Source organism: Hevea brasiliensis, chromosome 5, assembly GCF_030052815.1.
Source record: "Hevea brasiliensis isolate MT/VB/25A 57/8 chromosome 5, ASM3005281v1, whole genome shotgun sequence".
Lineage (NCBI taxonomy): Eukaryota > Viridiplantae > Streptophyta > Magnoliopsida > Malpighiales > Euphorbiaceae > Hevea > Hevea brasiliensis.
Window position 1 is genome coordinate 2,283,696 of NC_079497.1, and position 18,271 is coordinate 2,301,966.

The 18,271-nt window shown below is 35.9% G+C and overlaps 2 protein-coding genes across 4 annotated transcripts; one reads left to right on the top strand and one right to left on the bottom strand.

The window, feature by feature from the left end:
* Nucleotides 1–125: 125 nt before the first annotated feature.
* Nucleotides 126–11,603, top strand: LOC110658162 (tubulin-folding cofactor A). Of its 3 annotated transcripts, none has more exons than XM_021815660.2 (4): nt 126–284; nt 489–647; nt 5,304–5,390; nt 7,431–7,717. In XM_021815660.2, exons 2-4 carry the CDS (start codon nt 495–497, stop codon nt 7,506–7,508), a joined length of 318 nt encoding a protein of 105 aa, XP_021671352.2. In that variant the 5' UTR covers nt 126–284; nt 489–494; the 3' UTR covers nt 7,509–7,717. The 3 variants fall into 3 exon arrangements, with proteins under 3 accessions (XP_021671352.2, XP_021671351.2, XP_021671354.2); XM_021815659.2 differs by lacking the exon at nt 7,431–7,717 and adding an exon at nt 11,323–11,603 and having other exon boundaries at nt 146–284; nt 494–647; XM_021815662.2 differs by lacking the exon at nt 7,431–7,717 and adding an exon at nt 11,323–11,603 and having other exon boundaries at nt 147–284.
* Nucleotides 11,604–11,880: 277 nt separating this feature from the next.
* LOC110658161 (uncharacterized) lies at nt 11,881–16,889 on the bottom strand. The gene is made up of 3 exons (XM_021815658.2): nt 16,290–16,889; nt 13,186–13,844; nt 11,881–12,782 (listed from the first exon to the last, which is right to left on the bottom strand). The coding sequence occupies exons 2-3, from the start codon at nt 13,782–13,784 to the stop codon at nt 12,101–12,103; spliced, it is 1,281 nt and encodes a 426-aa protein (XP_021671350.2). The 5' UTR covers nt 13,785–13,844; nt 16,290–16,889; the 3' UTR covers nt 11,881–12,100.
* Nucleotides 16,890–18,271: the final 1,382 nt, after the last annotated feature.

The window sequence follows — 18,271 nt, forward strand, 5'->3', positions numbered from 1 at the left end:
GCCTGAAACTAAAAAAATCACACAAGAAGAAGAAAGAATAGGAAGACGATGACATTGCGCTTGTTACTGACAAATATGGCAGGGGTTCTTTTTTCTATTTTGGGCTGAATAAGGATACTTTTGAAGTGGGCTTAGGCCCAGTGCACTTGTCTCGCTTGCCGCACGCGCCACGAACACAATCATCTGTTTCCCTCTCTTCCAGAGCTTTTGCAGCGACACTGATTTTGCACTCTCAGCTCTCGCTAACGCTCTCTCTTCCTCCCATCGAAGAAATTCAAGCAAAGGTACTCTTTTTGAATTTCAATTGAATAATCTCACTTGGTGAAATGTTTGTCGTCAAGGGATTGATTTTAGTTTCTTAGATAATTCAAATCCCAGTGCCCTTATTTCTCTCAGATTTGTTTCCTAAGAAAGTTTAGGGCAAGAAAGGAATTTTCCTTTTTTTTTATTGAAGCCTTTAAATGAGTTTTTGTGTTTTTTGGGAATAGGTTAGGATGGCTACTCTTAGAAATCTGAAAATCAAGACGAGCACTTGCAAACGCATTCTGAAGGAGCTGCGTTCATATGAGAAAGAGGTTGAGAGAGAAGCTGCTAAAACAGCTGACATGAAGGAGAAGGGAGCGGACCCTTATGACCTTAAGCAACAGGTATGACTAATTCGGAAGACGACTTATACATGGTATTGTTCTTTGAAATTTTCTTTTAGGAATCTTTGTACATGTTTGAATATTGTGTTTCTGCAGTCTTGCTGCTGTTGGGTTCTGCAGGAGCTCCGCGTTTTCCCTGTTCACTTTTTGGTGTGGGGGACAATATTATGAACTTTGAATTAGGAAGGGGAGAAGGGAAATAAGAAATTTGATTGCAAGAAAAAAGGAAAAAATAATAAGAGAAGAAAGAAGGAAAAAGCAATCCTAAATGAAGAGTAGAATTTGTACACTCACTTTCACAGTTCACTGGGTAAGGAATCCAACTCTGAATTTAAAGAAATTGCTGAACAAAGATGAACAAATAGAAAATTTGGAGAGAAGAGAAGAGCAGAATTTTATTTATGCAATTGGATAATTCCAATACAGCAAAGAGAAATCCCTCACAGAATAACTCTTAACCCCCAAGCTATTGAATAGCTGGAATACAACTTAAAATATTGACAGATGCCCTTCCCATTCAATCTGTCTCTGTATAGAAAATGCAGATACTTGTGGTCACATGGTCTTCTGGAAATTGCTCTTGGCTGGTCCTCCCTGTGGTCCACCTGGAATTTCCATAACTGCCTGAGACCCTTATAAAATCTTCTTGTGCCTTCTGCAATAAGTGATCCAGGTTCTTTTGGCACACCCCTTCATGTTTGGTTGCTGCTCTTCTATAACACACAGTTGCACACGAAAATATATATTTGGAATCATTAAGGAAGAAATGATAGAATTAGGAGGACCAAATGCCAATAGGATAGGAACAAATATGACTTACGGATTATTTGGTTCTTCAGATATGATGTCATGATGACTAAGATCCATAATATGTGAATTTTCAGTATTAGAGAATCAGTAGAACAACTCCGCCTAAGTAGTTTGCGTTTAGCCGGTCCCAAGCCCGGATAAAGGAGGAGGGTTGCGGTAATTGACAATCAGCGTAAAAATTTTATCACATCTTATGATATGGATTTAAATGATATAAACGTTGGGGCGTCTTCTACTTACGACGCGCTACATCAAAGCCTGGGTGTAGTGAGAAATATGCAAGGGTGTAGGGCGTTCACCGAAAGTGACGCGCCATGCCATACCGGCGCCCGGGTGTAGTGTTAAGTGAGCAAGGGTTCCCGCATCATGGACGGGTGTGGGTAAAGAAGTTAGTCCACAGGACAGATAGTGGAGCAGAACACAAAATAGACATAGAAAACAATAGAAGATATCATAAAATGAGACCAATTAGGAAGAAACAGGATAGGATGAGGATCGGGGCTAGTACTTGGAAGTTGGATCACTTACAGGAAAATTAATGGAGCTTGTGGATACTTTGGAAAGGAGAAGGGTGAATATTACTTGCATTCAGGAGACTAAATGGGTAGGAGAGAAAAGCAGGGAGGCGGGTAATTCAGGGTACAAACTGTGGTTTACCGGAAATGAGAGAAATAAGAACGGAGCGGACATAATCATAGACAAGACGTTGAAAGACGTTGTAATAGCTGTGAAAAGAGTAGGAGATAGAATTATACTAGTAAAGCTAGTACTGGAAGGAGAAACAAAAAATGTAGTTAGTGCTCATGCCCTATAAATAAGACTAGATAGTGAGAGTAAACAAAAGTATTGGGAAGATATGGATGATTTAATGCAAAGCATACCGAATGAAGAGAATGTTTTCATTGGTGGAGATTTGAATGGACATGTAGGAAGTGATAGGCAAGGTTATGAGAATGTTCATGGAGGTTTTGGTTTTGGCAGGCGAAATGAGGAGGAAAAAAGCATCCTGGATTTTGCTATGGCATACGACATAATACTAGCAAATACCTACTTTATAAAAAGAGAGTCACATTTAGTGACTTTCAAAAGTGGGCAACATAGAAGCCAAATCGACTTCCTCTTAATCAGGAATACAAATAGAGCTTAATGCAAGGATTGCAAGGTCATTCCAGGAGAAGCTTTAACAAGTCAACATCGGTTAGTGATCTTGGATGTCAAGTTTAGGGACAATTCAAGTAAGATCAGAAGAAATAGTGTAGCTCGAACAGAGTGGTGGGAGTTCAAAGGAGTAAAGCAAGTGAAGTTCAAAAATGAGCTTCTCGAGTTTGAAGCATGGAAGTTGGATATGGAGGCCAATGATATGTGAATACAGATGGCATCAAAGATTAGAGAAGTAGCTAAAAAAGTACTTGGAGAGTCTAAAGGACATGGACCACCCTCAAAAGAGAGATGGTGGTGGAATGAGGAAGTACAAAAGGCAGTGAAGAGAAAAAGGGAATGTTATAAGAAATTACCTAAATATGATAATAATGAGGCATATGAACAGTACAAGATAACAAATAAAGAGGCAAAAAAGATTGTTAGTCCAGCAAGAGCACAAGCCTTTGAAAAGTTATATTAGAAACTTGGAACTAAAGAAGGGGAGGAAGATATTTATAGATTAGCAAGGAGGAGAGAAAGGAAATGTCAAGATCTCAATCAAGGTAGGTGCATTAAGGATAAAGAAGGAAAATTGTTGGTGAAAGATGAGGACATTAAAGAAAGATGGAGAAATTATTTTAATGATCTCTTTAATAATAGTCAAAATGGTAATAGCGTGAATATAGATTATAGAACAATAGAAAAGAATATGAATTATACTAGAAGGATTAGATCTTTAGAAGTAAAGGAAGCACTTAAGAGAATGAAAGTTGGTAAAGCTTGTGGACCCGATGGAATACCAATTGAAGTGTGAAAGTGTTTGGGAGATATGAGAGTGGCATGGTTAACTAAATTATTTAATAAGATTCTAAACTCAAAGAAAATGCCTGATGAATAGAGTAAGAGTATTTTAGTACCTATTTTTAAAAATAAGGGAGACATACAGAGTTGCTCGAATTGTAGGAAAATTAAACTCATGAGCCATACTATGAAGTTGTGGGAGAGAGTTGTGGGAGCATCGACTACGTCATGATACTTCTGTCTCTCTTAATCAATTTGGCTTCATGCCCAGTCGTTCAACTATGGAAGCGATCTTTCTCATTAGAAGCTTGATGGAGAAATATAGAAATGTGAAGAAAGATCTACACATGGTTTTTATTGATTTGGAGAAGGCTTATGATAGTGTTCCAAGAGATGTCTTATGGAGTGTGTTAGAACAAAAGAGGGTATCTATTAGGTACATATAAGTGTTGAAAGATATATATGAAGGAGCAACTACTATTGTGCGCACAGTGGGAAGGGACACAAGAGATTTTCCGATATCAATTGGATTACACCAAGGATCAGCTATAAGCCTTTACCTTTTTACACTAGTTTTAGATAAATTGACGAAACATATACAAGAGAGTATTCCTTGGTGCATGATGTTTGCGGATGATATTGTTCTGATAGATGAGACGCGAGAAGGAGTCAATAGAAAGCTAGAGTTTTGGAGAAGTACTCTAGAGTCAAAGGGCTTTAAGTTAAGTAGAACGAAGACAGAATACATGCATTGCAAGTTCAGTGAAGGCCAAACTGGTGATAGGGAAGGAGTTAGTTTGGATGGAGTGGTACAATCCCAAAGTAATCACTTTAAATATCTCGGCTTAGTCCTTCAAGTAGATGGAGGATATGAGGAGGATGTTAGTCATAGGATTAAAGCCGGATGGTTGAAGTGGAGACATGCCATGAGAGTTTTATGTGATTGCAAGATTCCCAATAAGTTGAAAGGAAAATTTTACCGTACAGCCATACGACCGGCTATGTTATATGGTAATGAGTGTTGGGCACTGAAGGAGTCGTATGCGTCTAAGATAAGAGTTGCAGAGATGAGAATGTTAAGGAGGATGAGTGGCCAAGCTAGACTAAATAAAGTCCGTAATGAGAGTATTAGAGAAAAGGTAGGAGTAGTGGCAATTGAGGATAAGTTAAGAGAAGGGAGATTATGGTGGTTTGGTCATGTGAAACGTAGACATACGGAGGTTCTAGTTAGACAAGTAGAGCACATTAGGTTAGATGATAGAAAGAAAAAAGGGGTAGACCTAAATTGACTTGGTGGAAAGTAATACAACATGACATACAAGCATTACACATTTCTGAGGATTTAACCCAAAATCGTTTAGAGTGGAGAAAGCGAATCCATATAGCCGACCCCAAATTTTTGGGATAAAGGCTTAGTTGAGTATAGAATCAGTAGAACTTGAGCCCCTAGGTTTCATGCATAGAGAATAGGACTTATCTCTGAATGAAGAAGATTGCTAAGTGCTAACTACTATTATCAGTCTTTCTGATAAACTTTTCACACATTATTGTTTAAGTGATCGACTGCCATATAAGGCCGTCTTATTAGTAATCTGTGTAACCTTGACCAGTATCAACTCATTCCTTTGTGACTATAACTATATGGAAGGTGATTGTGTAGAGATCTACAGTTAATCTGAGCTTGAATTTTGGATTATCTCACTAAAATTGCAACCACCAACCATGTTTTGAATTGATCTTGCTTTCTGATAAATGCAAATCATTAATTTGATCAGCTTCACTAGCCAATACATTAATTTGGTCTTTTTGATTATATAATTAGCAAGCCAAGTGTAGAAACAGGTTTATTTTGTAATGTTTCTCTTTTTTCAATTGTCAGCCTTTTTCTCTTCTTGGTTGATGCAGGAAAATGTGCTGGCTGAATCGAGGATGATGATTCCTGATTGCCACAAGCGCCTTGAAGTTGCATTAGCTGACCTAAAAGGGACTTTGGTATGATAACATATGCAATTAGTATGCTATTGATTTTCACTACTCAAATTGTAACACGGGAATATTCTGAAAGATATTAAGACTTTTCATAAAGGTTCATAAAATTTGGTAGCTCAGATCATAACAATAAGCTGAATTGCATGAGTGGTCTTCATTGCTTTCAAAGTTTGAGATATGAAAATGAAATTCCTTATTATTTTTTGGCATAGCTTTATGTATTTGAGCAATATATTTCAATGGGACTGGACAGTGAGTTGCCATTTGTGTAATGTTAGAATCCCTTAATTAGTGCATTAGCTGTAAATTAGAATGTAAATTAGTGATATTAGTGATATTTGTATTTATTAGCTTTTATTTTTTTCCTATTAAGGTTCTAGCCTTTGTGCATAAATTTGAATCATTGTAAAATCAATTGATGTATGGAAATACATATAGAAATTCTTCAATTCTCTCTAATTTCATCATGGTATCAGAGCTTTAGCCATTTTATCTGGAATTTTTTTTTTTTTTTTTTTGCAAAGAGAGAACAATGAACAGTGAGAAATAGTTAAGGTTTGTGTGGGTAAGCCTTGAACGCGGGTTTGTCGAGGGAGGCAGTTGTTACTACCTCTCTAGGAAGGAAGAGCACCTTGTCGCTGGTCCTTGCCTGAAGTCTCCCCACCATCCGGTGAGGTGCGTGATCCCATGCGCCGATAGAAGCTTTCTGTCCCGTGTACACATGCCGGCGTGTGAGTCTGTTCCTGGTCAGTTTTTCCAGCCGCACCTTTTTCGGACAACATCCCTAGCGTACCGCGCCTCTGTCCAGCCCATTCCTATCTCCTGGTTTGCAATTTTATTTTTTTGGGTATTTGTTTTGTCTACTGTCTATTTTAATCAGTTCTTTGAATCATGTCTAATGAAAAAAATTCATTAGTTGAAGGGAAAATGACTACTATAACTGAAAATCCCTCATTAATTATTAGTCCCGTAAAGCTTGATGGGACAAATTACCTTGCATGGTCTAGATCATGTCTCCTTTTTATTCAAGCTAGAGGGTTGCAGGTTTATCTTAATGGAGATAAGCAAAAACCAGAAAAGTCTGCTTCTACTTTCAGTCAGTGGGAGTCAGAAAATTCTCTTATCATGTAATGGCTTATCAATTCTATGCAACCATATATAGCTCGTGGGTATTTACTATTGAATAGTGCAGCTGCCATTTGGAGTGCAGTTTCTCAGACCTATTCTCAAGTTGGGAACGATGCACAAGTGTATGAGTTTCGAAGCAAGGTTCATGATATAAAACAGGGTGAGCTAACTATTGCTCTATAGCAGGAACTAGATTTTTACTAGGACTTTCAGGTCTCATGTTCTGATGATGCAGTTAAATTTTAGAAGTTGATTGAGAAAGAGTGGATCTATGATTTTCTTGCTGAGTTGAATGTGGAATGCGATCAAATTAGGGTCCAAGTACTTGGGAAGTATTATTTACCTACCTTAAGACAGACATACTCTTATGTTCAGCAGGAAAAGAGCAGGAGGAGTATCTTGATTCATTTTATGTCTGTTGATAAAGCAGGGCTAACTGCTAATTCCTCACGTGAACAATCACATGGTTCATCAGATAAGGATTAGTTACACTGTGACTATTGTGGAAAAAACCGGCATACTAAAAAACACGATTGAAAACTGCATGGACGCCCCACTAAAGGGCGTGGAGAAAAAAAGATGGGCTCCGCTATACCACAAGCTAATGTATCCGAGGCTGTGAATATGTCTAAAGATTCTTTTTAGGTTATAGATTCTGAAGCAAACAAGTATATGACAAGCTCTTTAAATAAATTCATGTCCTATTCTCCATGTTCAGGAAAAGAAAAAGTTTGAACTGCAGATGGATCCTTATCTAGTATTTCTGAAACAGGTTCTGTTAAATGCACTCCTAATATAAGTCTTAGTTCTGTTTTACATGTGCCTAGCTTTCCTATTAACCTTTTGTCTGTCAGTTCAATCACAAAAGCTCTAAACTACAAATTTGAATTTTTTCCAACTCACTGTGTATTTCAGGAATTGACGACAAGGAGAATGATTGGCAGTAGTAGACTACAAGATGGGCTATATCTCTTGAATGATTATGTTGGCTAGGCCATGTTGGGGCAATCTATGGATGTTGAGAAACAAATTATCATGTGGCATAGAAGATTAGGACATCCTTCATTTACTGTTTTAGAGAAACTTTATTCTTTTCTGTTTAAACAATGCAAAACTGAATTGTTAGTATGTGATGCTTGTGAGTTTGCTAAACATACTAGACAATCATCCTACAATAAATAATAAGGTTTCAGTTCCTTTTATGACTATCCATTCTAATGTATGGGGGCCTACTCAAACTGTGTCTTTATCAGGTTATAGATGGTTTGTGACTTCTATTAATTATTGCAGTAGGTTAACTTGGGTATATTTGATGAAAGGAAAAAATAAAGTTTTCTCTTGTTTCCAGCAGTTCTATAAAATGATTAGTACACAGTTTGATGTTCATGTTAAAATATTGAGAATTGATAATGGTATAGAATATATGAATGGAGTCTTTCAGGAGTATTTGAAGTCACATGGGATTTTACAGCAGACTTATTGTGTTAATACTAGTTCACAAAATGGGGTATCTAAGAGGAAAAATAGACACTTACTTGAGGTTGCTAGGTCTCGTATGTTTACCATGAATGGTCATAAACCTTACTGGGGGGATGTTATTCTTTCTGCTGCATATCTTACTAACGGGATGCCTCTTCATACATTAGAGTTTAAGAGTCCTTTAGAGGTTTTGCAGGGTCAAAATTCATATACCGTTCCTCCAAAGGTATTTGGTTATGTTTGCTTTGTTCAGAAGCTTAATAGTAGGAAATTAGAACCTCAGGCCTTGAAATGTGTTTTTGTTGGTTATTCTAGTACTCAGAAGGGATATAGGTGTTATCATCCTCCTTTATGGAAATATTTTGTGAGTATAAACATTATCTTCAGGGAATCTGAATCTTATTTCCATCCACCTCTTCAGGGAGAGCATAAGAAGGAAGAGGTGTATTTTCCTTCATCCTCATACTCTCCCAACCTTCAACTTCAGGGGTAGAATCTGGGTTTAGAGCCTATACCAAACAATGATACTCAGGGGGAGTCACCTAAATTTCGAGAAAGACTGAAAAGACTAGATTTGAGAATATATACTCGGCGAAACAAGACAGATATAGCTATCGAGCAGGAGACTGCTCATCAACCGGAATCCCTAGATTCAATTCCTGGACATCTTGAGGTATGTGATGAGTCTCCTTTGGCTCTTGATGAGTCTAATTTTGATTCTTAGTTTGTTCTTTCTTCTTCTGATAGTGATCTTGACATTCCTATTGCTCTCCAGAAAGGTGTTAGGACCTATACTAAACATCCCATTTCTAATTTCATCTCTTATAATTCTGTCTCCATCCTTTTCTAATTTCATCTCTTATAATTCTCTATCTCCATCCTACAGAGCCTTTCTATTATCTGTTTTCTATGTCTCTATCCCAGAGGATTGGAAGAAGGCTTGTCTTGATCCAAAATAGAGGGCAGCTATGGTGAAGGAGATGAAAGCTTTGGCAAAGAATGAGACATGGGAACTGGTTACTCTCTTACTAAAAAATAAGCCAGTTGGATGCACGTGGGTGTTCACTGTGAAACATAAAGCAGATGGTTCAATTGAGAGGTATAAGGCTAGATTGGTAGCAAAAGGCATCACACAAACATACGAAGTAGATTACCAAGAGGCCTGTGCTCCTGTTGCTAAAATGAACATCATCAGATTTCTGCTGTCATGTGCAGCGAATCTTAAGTGGGACTTGCAGCAATTTGATGTTAAAAATGCCTTTCTACATGGTGACTTGGAAAAAAAAAGTGTATATGGAGATTCCTCCCGGGTTTGAGGATGAGAAGATCAGAGGGAAAGCTTGCAGATTAAAAAAAGCTTTGTATGGTCTAAAACAGTCACCTAGAGTATGGTTTGATTGGTTCAGTAAAGCGATGATCTCCTTTGGATACTGCCAAAGTAATGCTGATCATACCTTGTTTATGAGGCATCGTAGAGGCAAAATCACACTATTTATTGTCTATGTGGATGATATTGTGGTAATTGGTGACGATAAGGAAGAAATGGCTCTTTTAAAGGAGCACCTAGCACAGGAGTTTGAAATCAAAGATTTAAGAAGGCTTAAGTACTTTCTTGGAATAGAGATTGCCAGATCAGATAAGGGAATCTTTATTTCTCAAAGAAAGTATATCTTGGATCTGTTTGAAGAAACAGGAATGCTGGGCTGTAAACCGGCAGAGTCTCCTATTGAGGCCAATTATAAATTGCAAGCTGGAGTTGGAAAATCAGTGGATTTAGGGAGATATCAAAGGTTGCTTGGCAGACTAATTTATTTTTCGCACACTAGACCGGACATAGCATATGCAGTTAGTTTTAGTGAGCCAGTATATGCATGATCCTCGTGAATTTCATTTGGAGGCTGTTTTCCGCATCTTGCGGTACTTAAAATCTACGCCTGGGAAAGGACTTCTTTTTTCAAAGCATGGTCACCTTCAGATTAAAGCCTTTACATATGCAGATTGGGTTGGGTCTCTTGATGATAGGAGATCGATATTAGAATATTGTACTTTTTTTGTGGTAATCTAGTCACCTGGATAAGCAAGAAACAAAATGTCACAGCTAGATCCAGTGTAGAGGCTGAATTCAGGGCAATGGCTTAAGGTATATGTGAGTTGTTGTAGTTACGGAAGTTGATGGAGGAATTAAATTTGTCTGAAGCTAATAGTTTGTTTTTGTTTTGTGATAACAAAACTGCAATCAGTATATTTCATAATCCAGTTCAGCATGATCGGACCAAGCATATAGAGATTGACAAACACTTCATAAAAGAAAAAATTGTAGATGGTTCCTTAAGTGTCTCTTACGTAGGTTCGAAAGATCAGCTAGCTGATGTGTTCACTAAAGAGTTAAGTTATAAGGTGTTTCATTCCCTAGTTTGCCAGTTGGGCATGTGAAACATACATGAACCAATTTAAAGGAGAGTGTTAGAATCCCTTAATTGGTTCATTAGCTGTAAATTATAACGTAAATTAGTGATATTAGGAATATTTGTATTTATTAGCTTTTATTTTTTTCTATTAAGGTTCTAGCCTTTGTGTATAAATTTGAATCATTGTAAAATCAATTGATATATGGAAATACATATAGAAAATTTTCAATTCTCTCTAATTTCATCATATAACTTTTTAGAATCTTGGTCGAGTGATTTTAGCTAGAAGCGATATACAATTTCCTTGCTCAATCATTGAGATTACTTAAAAGAATTCCTTTCTGTTACTTGCATATTATAGGACCTCAATTACATTGCGACAGAGGATTACTGAGTTGAGTTTACATAACCTAGGTATCATTATCATTGAGATATATGGCTGCCACCGGGTGGACTAGGAGCTACCCTTCTTGGTTTTTTGTTATCCCTTGTAGTTATGTGCCATGGGCTATTTTTACCTAACTGCTTTCACTTGATAAATTTGAGGATGGACCATTTATGTCCCACTCGACAAGCTTAAAGAAAAATGGCAAGAGATAGACCTTGGGCTTACATATAATTGAAGAGCTAAGAAGAAAATTTTCTCATGTAAACTGGATTATTACTGGAATGTTGTTATATTTGACAGAGGAAGCCCTGCATGCAATCCACATTCTACCGGTTCTTCCCCCTCTAGCGGATGAGGACTTTGTAGTATTTTTAGGGATTACATGCAAAAGCTGGAGCAGTTTATGGTCATACAAATGTGCTAAAAATGTCGCTTTCTTGTTCTGCTTTCTGCTACTTTGTCTGTCTGCCATGTTTAATTTTTTAATCAGTATAGTCTTGTATATCACCAATGTCACAATTTCAATTTTCAGGCTGAGTTGGAGGAATCTGATAATAAGGATGGACCAGACATCGAGGATGCTCGGAGCACTATTACGGAGGTTGCACAATTATTTCAAGCAACAGATGCATAGCGAGTGCCAACAATCAATGTAAAGAGTTGGACATAGATATGGATTTGTATGATTGCTTTCACATTCATAAACAGTTCGTATGGATTGCTGCTGTGATGGATTTTGGTAATTTGTTGTGTAAACATTATCTCCAGCTGAATATGCTAGTTAAAGTTATTACATGAATTTCCTTTCACCAATAGTTGTTTCCCAGTGGAAAATGAATTTTACCTTGCATGATTTCAACTTTCCACAAGAAGTTTTAGAACCATGGTTTTTGTTCAATCATTTGAAAATGAGGGTAAGGCAAAACACCATTAGTACTTTCTAACAGATATGCTTTGTGATCAATGCGAAATGGTTGGTGTTGACATCGCAAAGCCCCCTTACCACCAATCCTTTTCTAAGGTCAATCCAAGGTCATCTTTTTTCAGAGAGGAGGTTTTAGGATAATACCATCCTCAGAGAGGTTAAGAATTCACAAGTATGAAGACTATAAAATTAAGCCTTGGTAGGAAGGTATCATGTGGGCTGTATTGATTACCTTATGACCCACTTAACAATTTCTGAAAGAGTAAACATAAACAGGAGATCATGTACACAAGCCTAATGTTACAGCACAACAGTGAAAAAAAAAATGTAAAAGTAAAGCCATTCTCTGTTCACGAAAATTAGTCACCGCAATTTTCTTCCTTTTTTATAAAGAATGGCGAGACCCTCTTCTAAGCCTCCTACGGAAAGGCCTGCATGCCACAATGCTAAGATCAACTGCTACCGCAAGTGCCATAAAGATTGCAGCATCCTCTACACATGTCACATGTCGCATTGCCAATTGAACCAATGGTTTGCTATGCTTCCCTTCCCCTTGCACTCTACAGCTCATGACAAAACCACCGGTTGGACCTAACCCTGAAAAGTCTCCACTACTCTGTGGACTTGGTATTGGGGTTGATGCAGCCCGCAACTGCCTGTCAGTGTCTATGAAAAACTCCCCACCCTTTTCAGCACTGATGAAGATCTCAGACATGAGAACCTCACCCCCCTCCTGGCTTTCAGACAGAAGGTGAAATCTGCAGCAAATGGAATCAGATCTGATACCACGTTCGCGCCATGCCTCCAGCTTTCCCCATGGCTGCCAGCTCTCAGGTCTGCAAACGTCTGGGCGAACAATCAACCAAGCTCCAGGGTTGGACTTGGCAACCCAATCACAACCTGTTGACGGCACAAAAGGAGTTGTTATGAAGGCTGCCGCAACAGCTGAGCCAGAGAGATCATGTATCTTAACCTTCCATCCCTTCCGTTCTCTTCTTTCTGTTTCCAGGTCAATGCCGTCGACAGAGGTTGACCAATAGGTGCTCAATGGATCCACCTGAGACACCCTGTCAGTTCATAGGCCATCAAAAGTCTCATTAACGATGATATAATAATTTGAAGATGGGTGCATCCTGCTAAGTTCTACTACCAATGAACTTACAACTAAGATAATACTAATCCAACTTGCACGTCATGTTACTTTCATTGAAAAAACTGCTTCATGCATATAAAATGGAGGATAGAAGCAGACTTCCTTTCTTCCCCTCCTATTTTCTTGCTCGCTTTTTCTCTTAAATTATCCATAGTGCAGACAGTGTGTGCAAATACAAAGTTGTTTTGACCACAGAAATTCAACTGAAACTCAAAACCTTGAATCAGTGTAGCCAAAGCTAATGGAAGTTTTAGCAATCTGAAAAATTCTACAGCTTATTGGAAAAACATCATGTAGGAACACATAAATCATATCACCTGTCTCGACTGAACTTGCAACTGAATATAGGCTGCTTGATGGAGCCTTGAAGCTGGACTATCTGAGGACTTGATGTGGTCACATCTTCCAACTGGAAAACATATCTTGGATCAGGATCCAATTTTACTCTCAAATGAAGCTCAGCTCCTGGTTTTCTGCTCTCCTGCTTGTTTTTTCCAATACCTATCCAGCCATTGAAAAGAACTGCTGGCTTTCCTTCACCCCATTCAGGACCCACCTCCAGCTTAAATGTTCCTATCTGATGCCTTTTGATGCCAACACCACAATGGGACCCCTTCCTCCCTGTGAAAACAACAATCTCAAGACATGCATGATGAGTATAGAAACAACCGGGTGTCAATAATGTTTTCAGATCTGATTCTTCAAGATAGAAGCTTGAGGCAATGCCGTGAATATCAGGTGTTGCTTCAGGTGAGGATACTAAAGGGACAGATGTTGTTTGCACAGGGAAACCTCGAAGCCGTATCTCACATGAACACGGGGAAGAGAATGCATGGATTCCTGATTTTAGAACTGTTTCGGGAATCCTCAGCCCAAGGGAGCCTATCGATAACCTGATAAAAGCCTGAGGATCCATTCTGATCACAAATACTTCCCCACTGGATCAAAAGCTCTATACTTGGCCAGCTCCAGAACCCTATCATATGAGTAGGCAGCAATTAGATTGGTGAACGGAAAAATAAAATTCTACAATCTCTATAAACAACAGAACCAAATCTAGAAATATTTTAACAGTTTATCTACTATTACATGTACATATGATTTCAAGACTTTATTCACTTCCTAAAAGACACCAATTACAAGTAGGCATCCTATCACTGTAAGTTTTTAATATTAAATTAACATAACAAAATAAAAGTCACTGCAAATACCATGTAGTTATGATCCATCATATACTTTATGCTTTCATCGGATTCCATTAGCAAGATACAAATTGCACACACTAAGAATCTACCTTATTCCTCCTCAAGTAATAAATTTCATCAAACCTTAATATATCAAAAAGAGCAGAGTAAAAAAAAATGGCAATAGCTGGTGGAGGGTTACATTGTCTTTAACTGGATAACGCACTGACTGATACTCCCAAAATAAACAAGTTAGGAAGAGAAAGGTTTCAACATCTAACATGGAACTTTATGAACTATTAAGAGTTTTATTCTTTTGAACACAAGGTCTTCACCTTGGTAAGCTCCCAAAAAACCCATATTCCACCATGATATACAACACGAGCAAGACAAACTCACCTTCCTAAATCCTTTTAATACCTGAGAGTCAATTGTTATTTCCCATGCCAAAACAATTTGTCAGCCCAAATCATGAAACTTTTAACATCATATGGCTTGCCTCCATCTTTGATAGCATAAACAAGATCATCTGATTCAAATGCTAAAATTCAAATCAGACACCTACGAAGGTGCTCATACAAGTTTGTCCCACATCACATTCATCATCAGTTTTCAGAGGATGGAAATATTCCCCCTAATGAATCAGCCCAGTTCACTGTATCTGAATGCTCTATTTTTCTCATTCTTCTTCTAACCAAATTTTATAGTCCCTTCAATAAAAATTTCTTTCTTATTTTTTATGAATAAATATAATTCAATTTAAAAATAAGCAATTATAATGTAGATGTGTCAATGAAATGGAATATAATATAATCAACCAAATTAAAAGCCTGGTACTGAAGCACATCCTCATTTACGACTATTCTGGCCAACAGCAGCCTTTTTCCCCAATTGGATTGAGTGAAATCTCAAAATTGGAGTATCTTAAAGATTGAATAAACATCATCCCTTGTTTGGAAACTAGCATTTTGTAAGAATTCAATTCAATTGACTTACTTTTAGTCAATTCCCAAGTTTGGAATGAAAGAATTCAGTTTTTTTAACCTAAAAAAAGTTCATTTTAAAAGAAATTGAAATAAAGTATGATTGTGTAAGAATTTAGTTGAATTCTTTTCTTGTAAATGATTTATTCAGTTGAATTTTATTCTTTTCTTTAACTTGTTTCCTACAAGAGAGAAGGAGATGTTTAAAGAACTTATCGAAAGTATACCATTTACAAACATGATCCCTCCTACATTTTCTGTCTCTTTTCTTTGATAACCTTTTCTTTTCCTCTCTCATCAATTATGCAACCAAACAAATCCTGTGCATTCTCCCAAAAAAAAAAAATCTAGCTTTCCAACATCAATGAAGACAGTCAAATGTCCATATATTGTTATTTGTTCCATTGCAAGTTGTACATTAGGAAAGATCCTATTTTAGGTAATAAAATATCTGCAAATTAAATAAAGAATAAATACTAACTAGAAATCACAATAAAATTTTGTAGTACAAGCAGTAGTTCCAGGAAACCTACTTTGCAGGCCTGTTATTCTTACAATCTTGACTATACTTAACAAGAAAACGCTTGGAAAAGCCTACATACGATGCAGTTTTTTTATTGCTTCCGGAAAAGTTTACATTAATGAACTCTGTAACTAAGCATAATTGAGGTTCTATAACAGGTTTGTTCTTATACTGCTTGCTCAATCCAAACTTAAGGTTTAATACAATTCGTTGACCTCTCTATTTAGACCATTAGAAGCAGAAGGAAGTGAAAAGCAACCAAAATTTGTAATCTAAAACGATTCTGGGTCTTCCAAATTTTGAGAATAAACCTCAACCACACCCAATTAAGCTAAATTGAGTACAGACAGAGCTGAGTTCACAGTTTCCTTTGGACCACTTCCCCACCAACCAAACAAAAGACTCTAACCCATTAAAATGTACTTAAAATAGGAAACCCATATAAAACTTACAAACAAATCAGAGTAAAAAGTGGATAACGCACCAACATATTTCCCAGCTAAGACTAACTAATTTCTCAAAAACACCACCACAAGAAACCATCAAACATCCAAATAACCTAAGTCAAACTCACACACACAGAATCATAAAGAGGAAAAAAGAAAATAAGTCAAATTAATAATATATACAAATCACAAAATACAAGTACATAAGCATATATATACATATATATGTGTGTGTGTGTGTGCGCGCGCGCGCGAAACAAGGAAGAGGAAAGGAAGGATACCTACCTGAACATGTTGCTTGAAAAGGCTATAATTCAGCTGGAAATCAGCGGATGGAGACAGAATTAGCAGGAAAACAAAAACATCATTTGAGGATAAACCAAGCAACCTTTAAACCTCCACATTCAAAATCACCAGAATTTAAGAGAAAAAGCTCCTATCTTTCCCCTCTAAAACCTCAGTTTCCTTGTTTCTCTGTCTAGAAAGCAAAAACCCAACAAGGAATACGACTAATTCCTAACACTACGAGTGGGAATGGAATTAACAATAACGCAACCTGGGAATTCACGTATACAGTGCACGGATCACGAGGAAACATACCACATAGACTCCCATTGCCGTCTTTCTCTGTCTCTCTCTATTACCTATATATACATATAAAAAATTATCCAATCCAAAGGGAAAATGCCAAACAGTAGAAAAGAAAAGAAAAATAAAAATGTGAAATTTCTTTTCTTTGGTGTTTGTTTTTGTTTGCTGCATTGTATTACTTTTCACAAAATTTAAGAAGAATTTAAGAAAATTATTTAATAAAAATTAAAAAAAAGAAGATATTTTGTTTGAAAATTAGAGAAAAAAAAAAAAAGGAAGGATGAGAGAGAAAGTAGTGAAGACAGCTGGAGGCAACGGTGGTTGGTCTATAGAAATAGATGGAATCGCTTTCAGACACACCTATGCCTGACTTCATCCTCCCTAACTGTCCCCGCCATTTTATTTTATGTTTTTTTTTTTATAGATATTCAAAATTAAAATTTTATAATTATTATTTTTATTTTATATTTTTTTTCTCATTTTTAGATTCAACAGTGCTTAGGTAAATATGCTGTGCAGATAAATTTCCCCTCTTTAGAAGAATTCTAGGGTTTGGAATTATTTCTAATTAATAAATTTCTAATTTAATTATTAATCAAATTCAAATAGATAATAATTCTTAAAAATTCAAATAAATAATAAATATTAAGAATTTGCCATGCCTGAATTTTTTATAAAAAAAAAAAGAAAATAAGTGTTAAATATAGTAAGTAAATTAATAAAAAAAAATTATAAAAAATGGAAAGAACAATGATGAATTATCTATTTTTGAGTGGATTTGAATTTAAGCTCAATGCCCAAGCAATGAGATTTTTGAGACAGGGCAGGGTAAACCTAAAGCAAAAGTTTTAATTATGATTTAATATTAATTAACAACATGATCAAACAAAAAGTTTTAATTATAATTGATTATGCCAATTAACCATAACACTTTTTCCCATCACTAAATAAAAAGAAAATTTAGAAAAATAAAGAATTAAATCAATTTTTTGGTTGTATATTATAGAGTTGTTAAGTTTATTTTTATAGAAATATGCATGTTAGACATTATTTTTTGAAAAAATGTGGGATATTTTAAAATTAAATTTGTGATTAAATAAGTTATTTTTAATTTATTTTTAAATTTTAAAAAATAATAAAAGAAACAAAAGAAAAAAACTAAATGTGAAGGATGGGATAGCAAAAAGAGCATTTTGTATTTATATTTCTATTAAATTGAAAAATTAGTGACTCATACAAATTCTTTAATTTGGCAGCTTCTATGCATGTCAAAACAAAAAACCTTATTGTCAAGAAATAGACATATGAGATTTGAAAACTTTGAAAATTAATTAGATTTTATATGAATTTTAATATAAATATTTAAATTAAAAATTATTAAATTTACTTTTATATAATGTCAAACTCATATTAGATACATCATTTATTAACTTGACTAATGTGTATTTCATCCAATTACATATAATTGATTTTGAAAAAATTTTAGAGTTATAATCAATTGCATGACCTTATATATACATATCTATCTATATTAGTCAAATCCCAAGAATAGTAAAAACAAAAAAAAAAAAAAACAGAGTATTAGATAGATCAAAGACAATATAATTAATAATATGTTTAGTATATATGTTAAAATTCCTATTGAGAAAAATATTTTATTAATTTAAAAATATTAA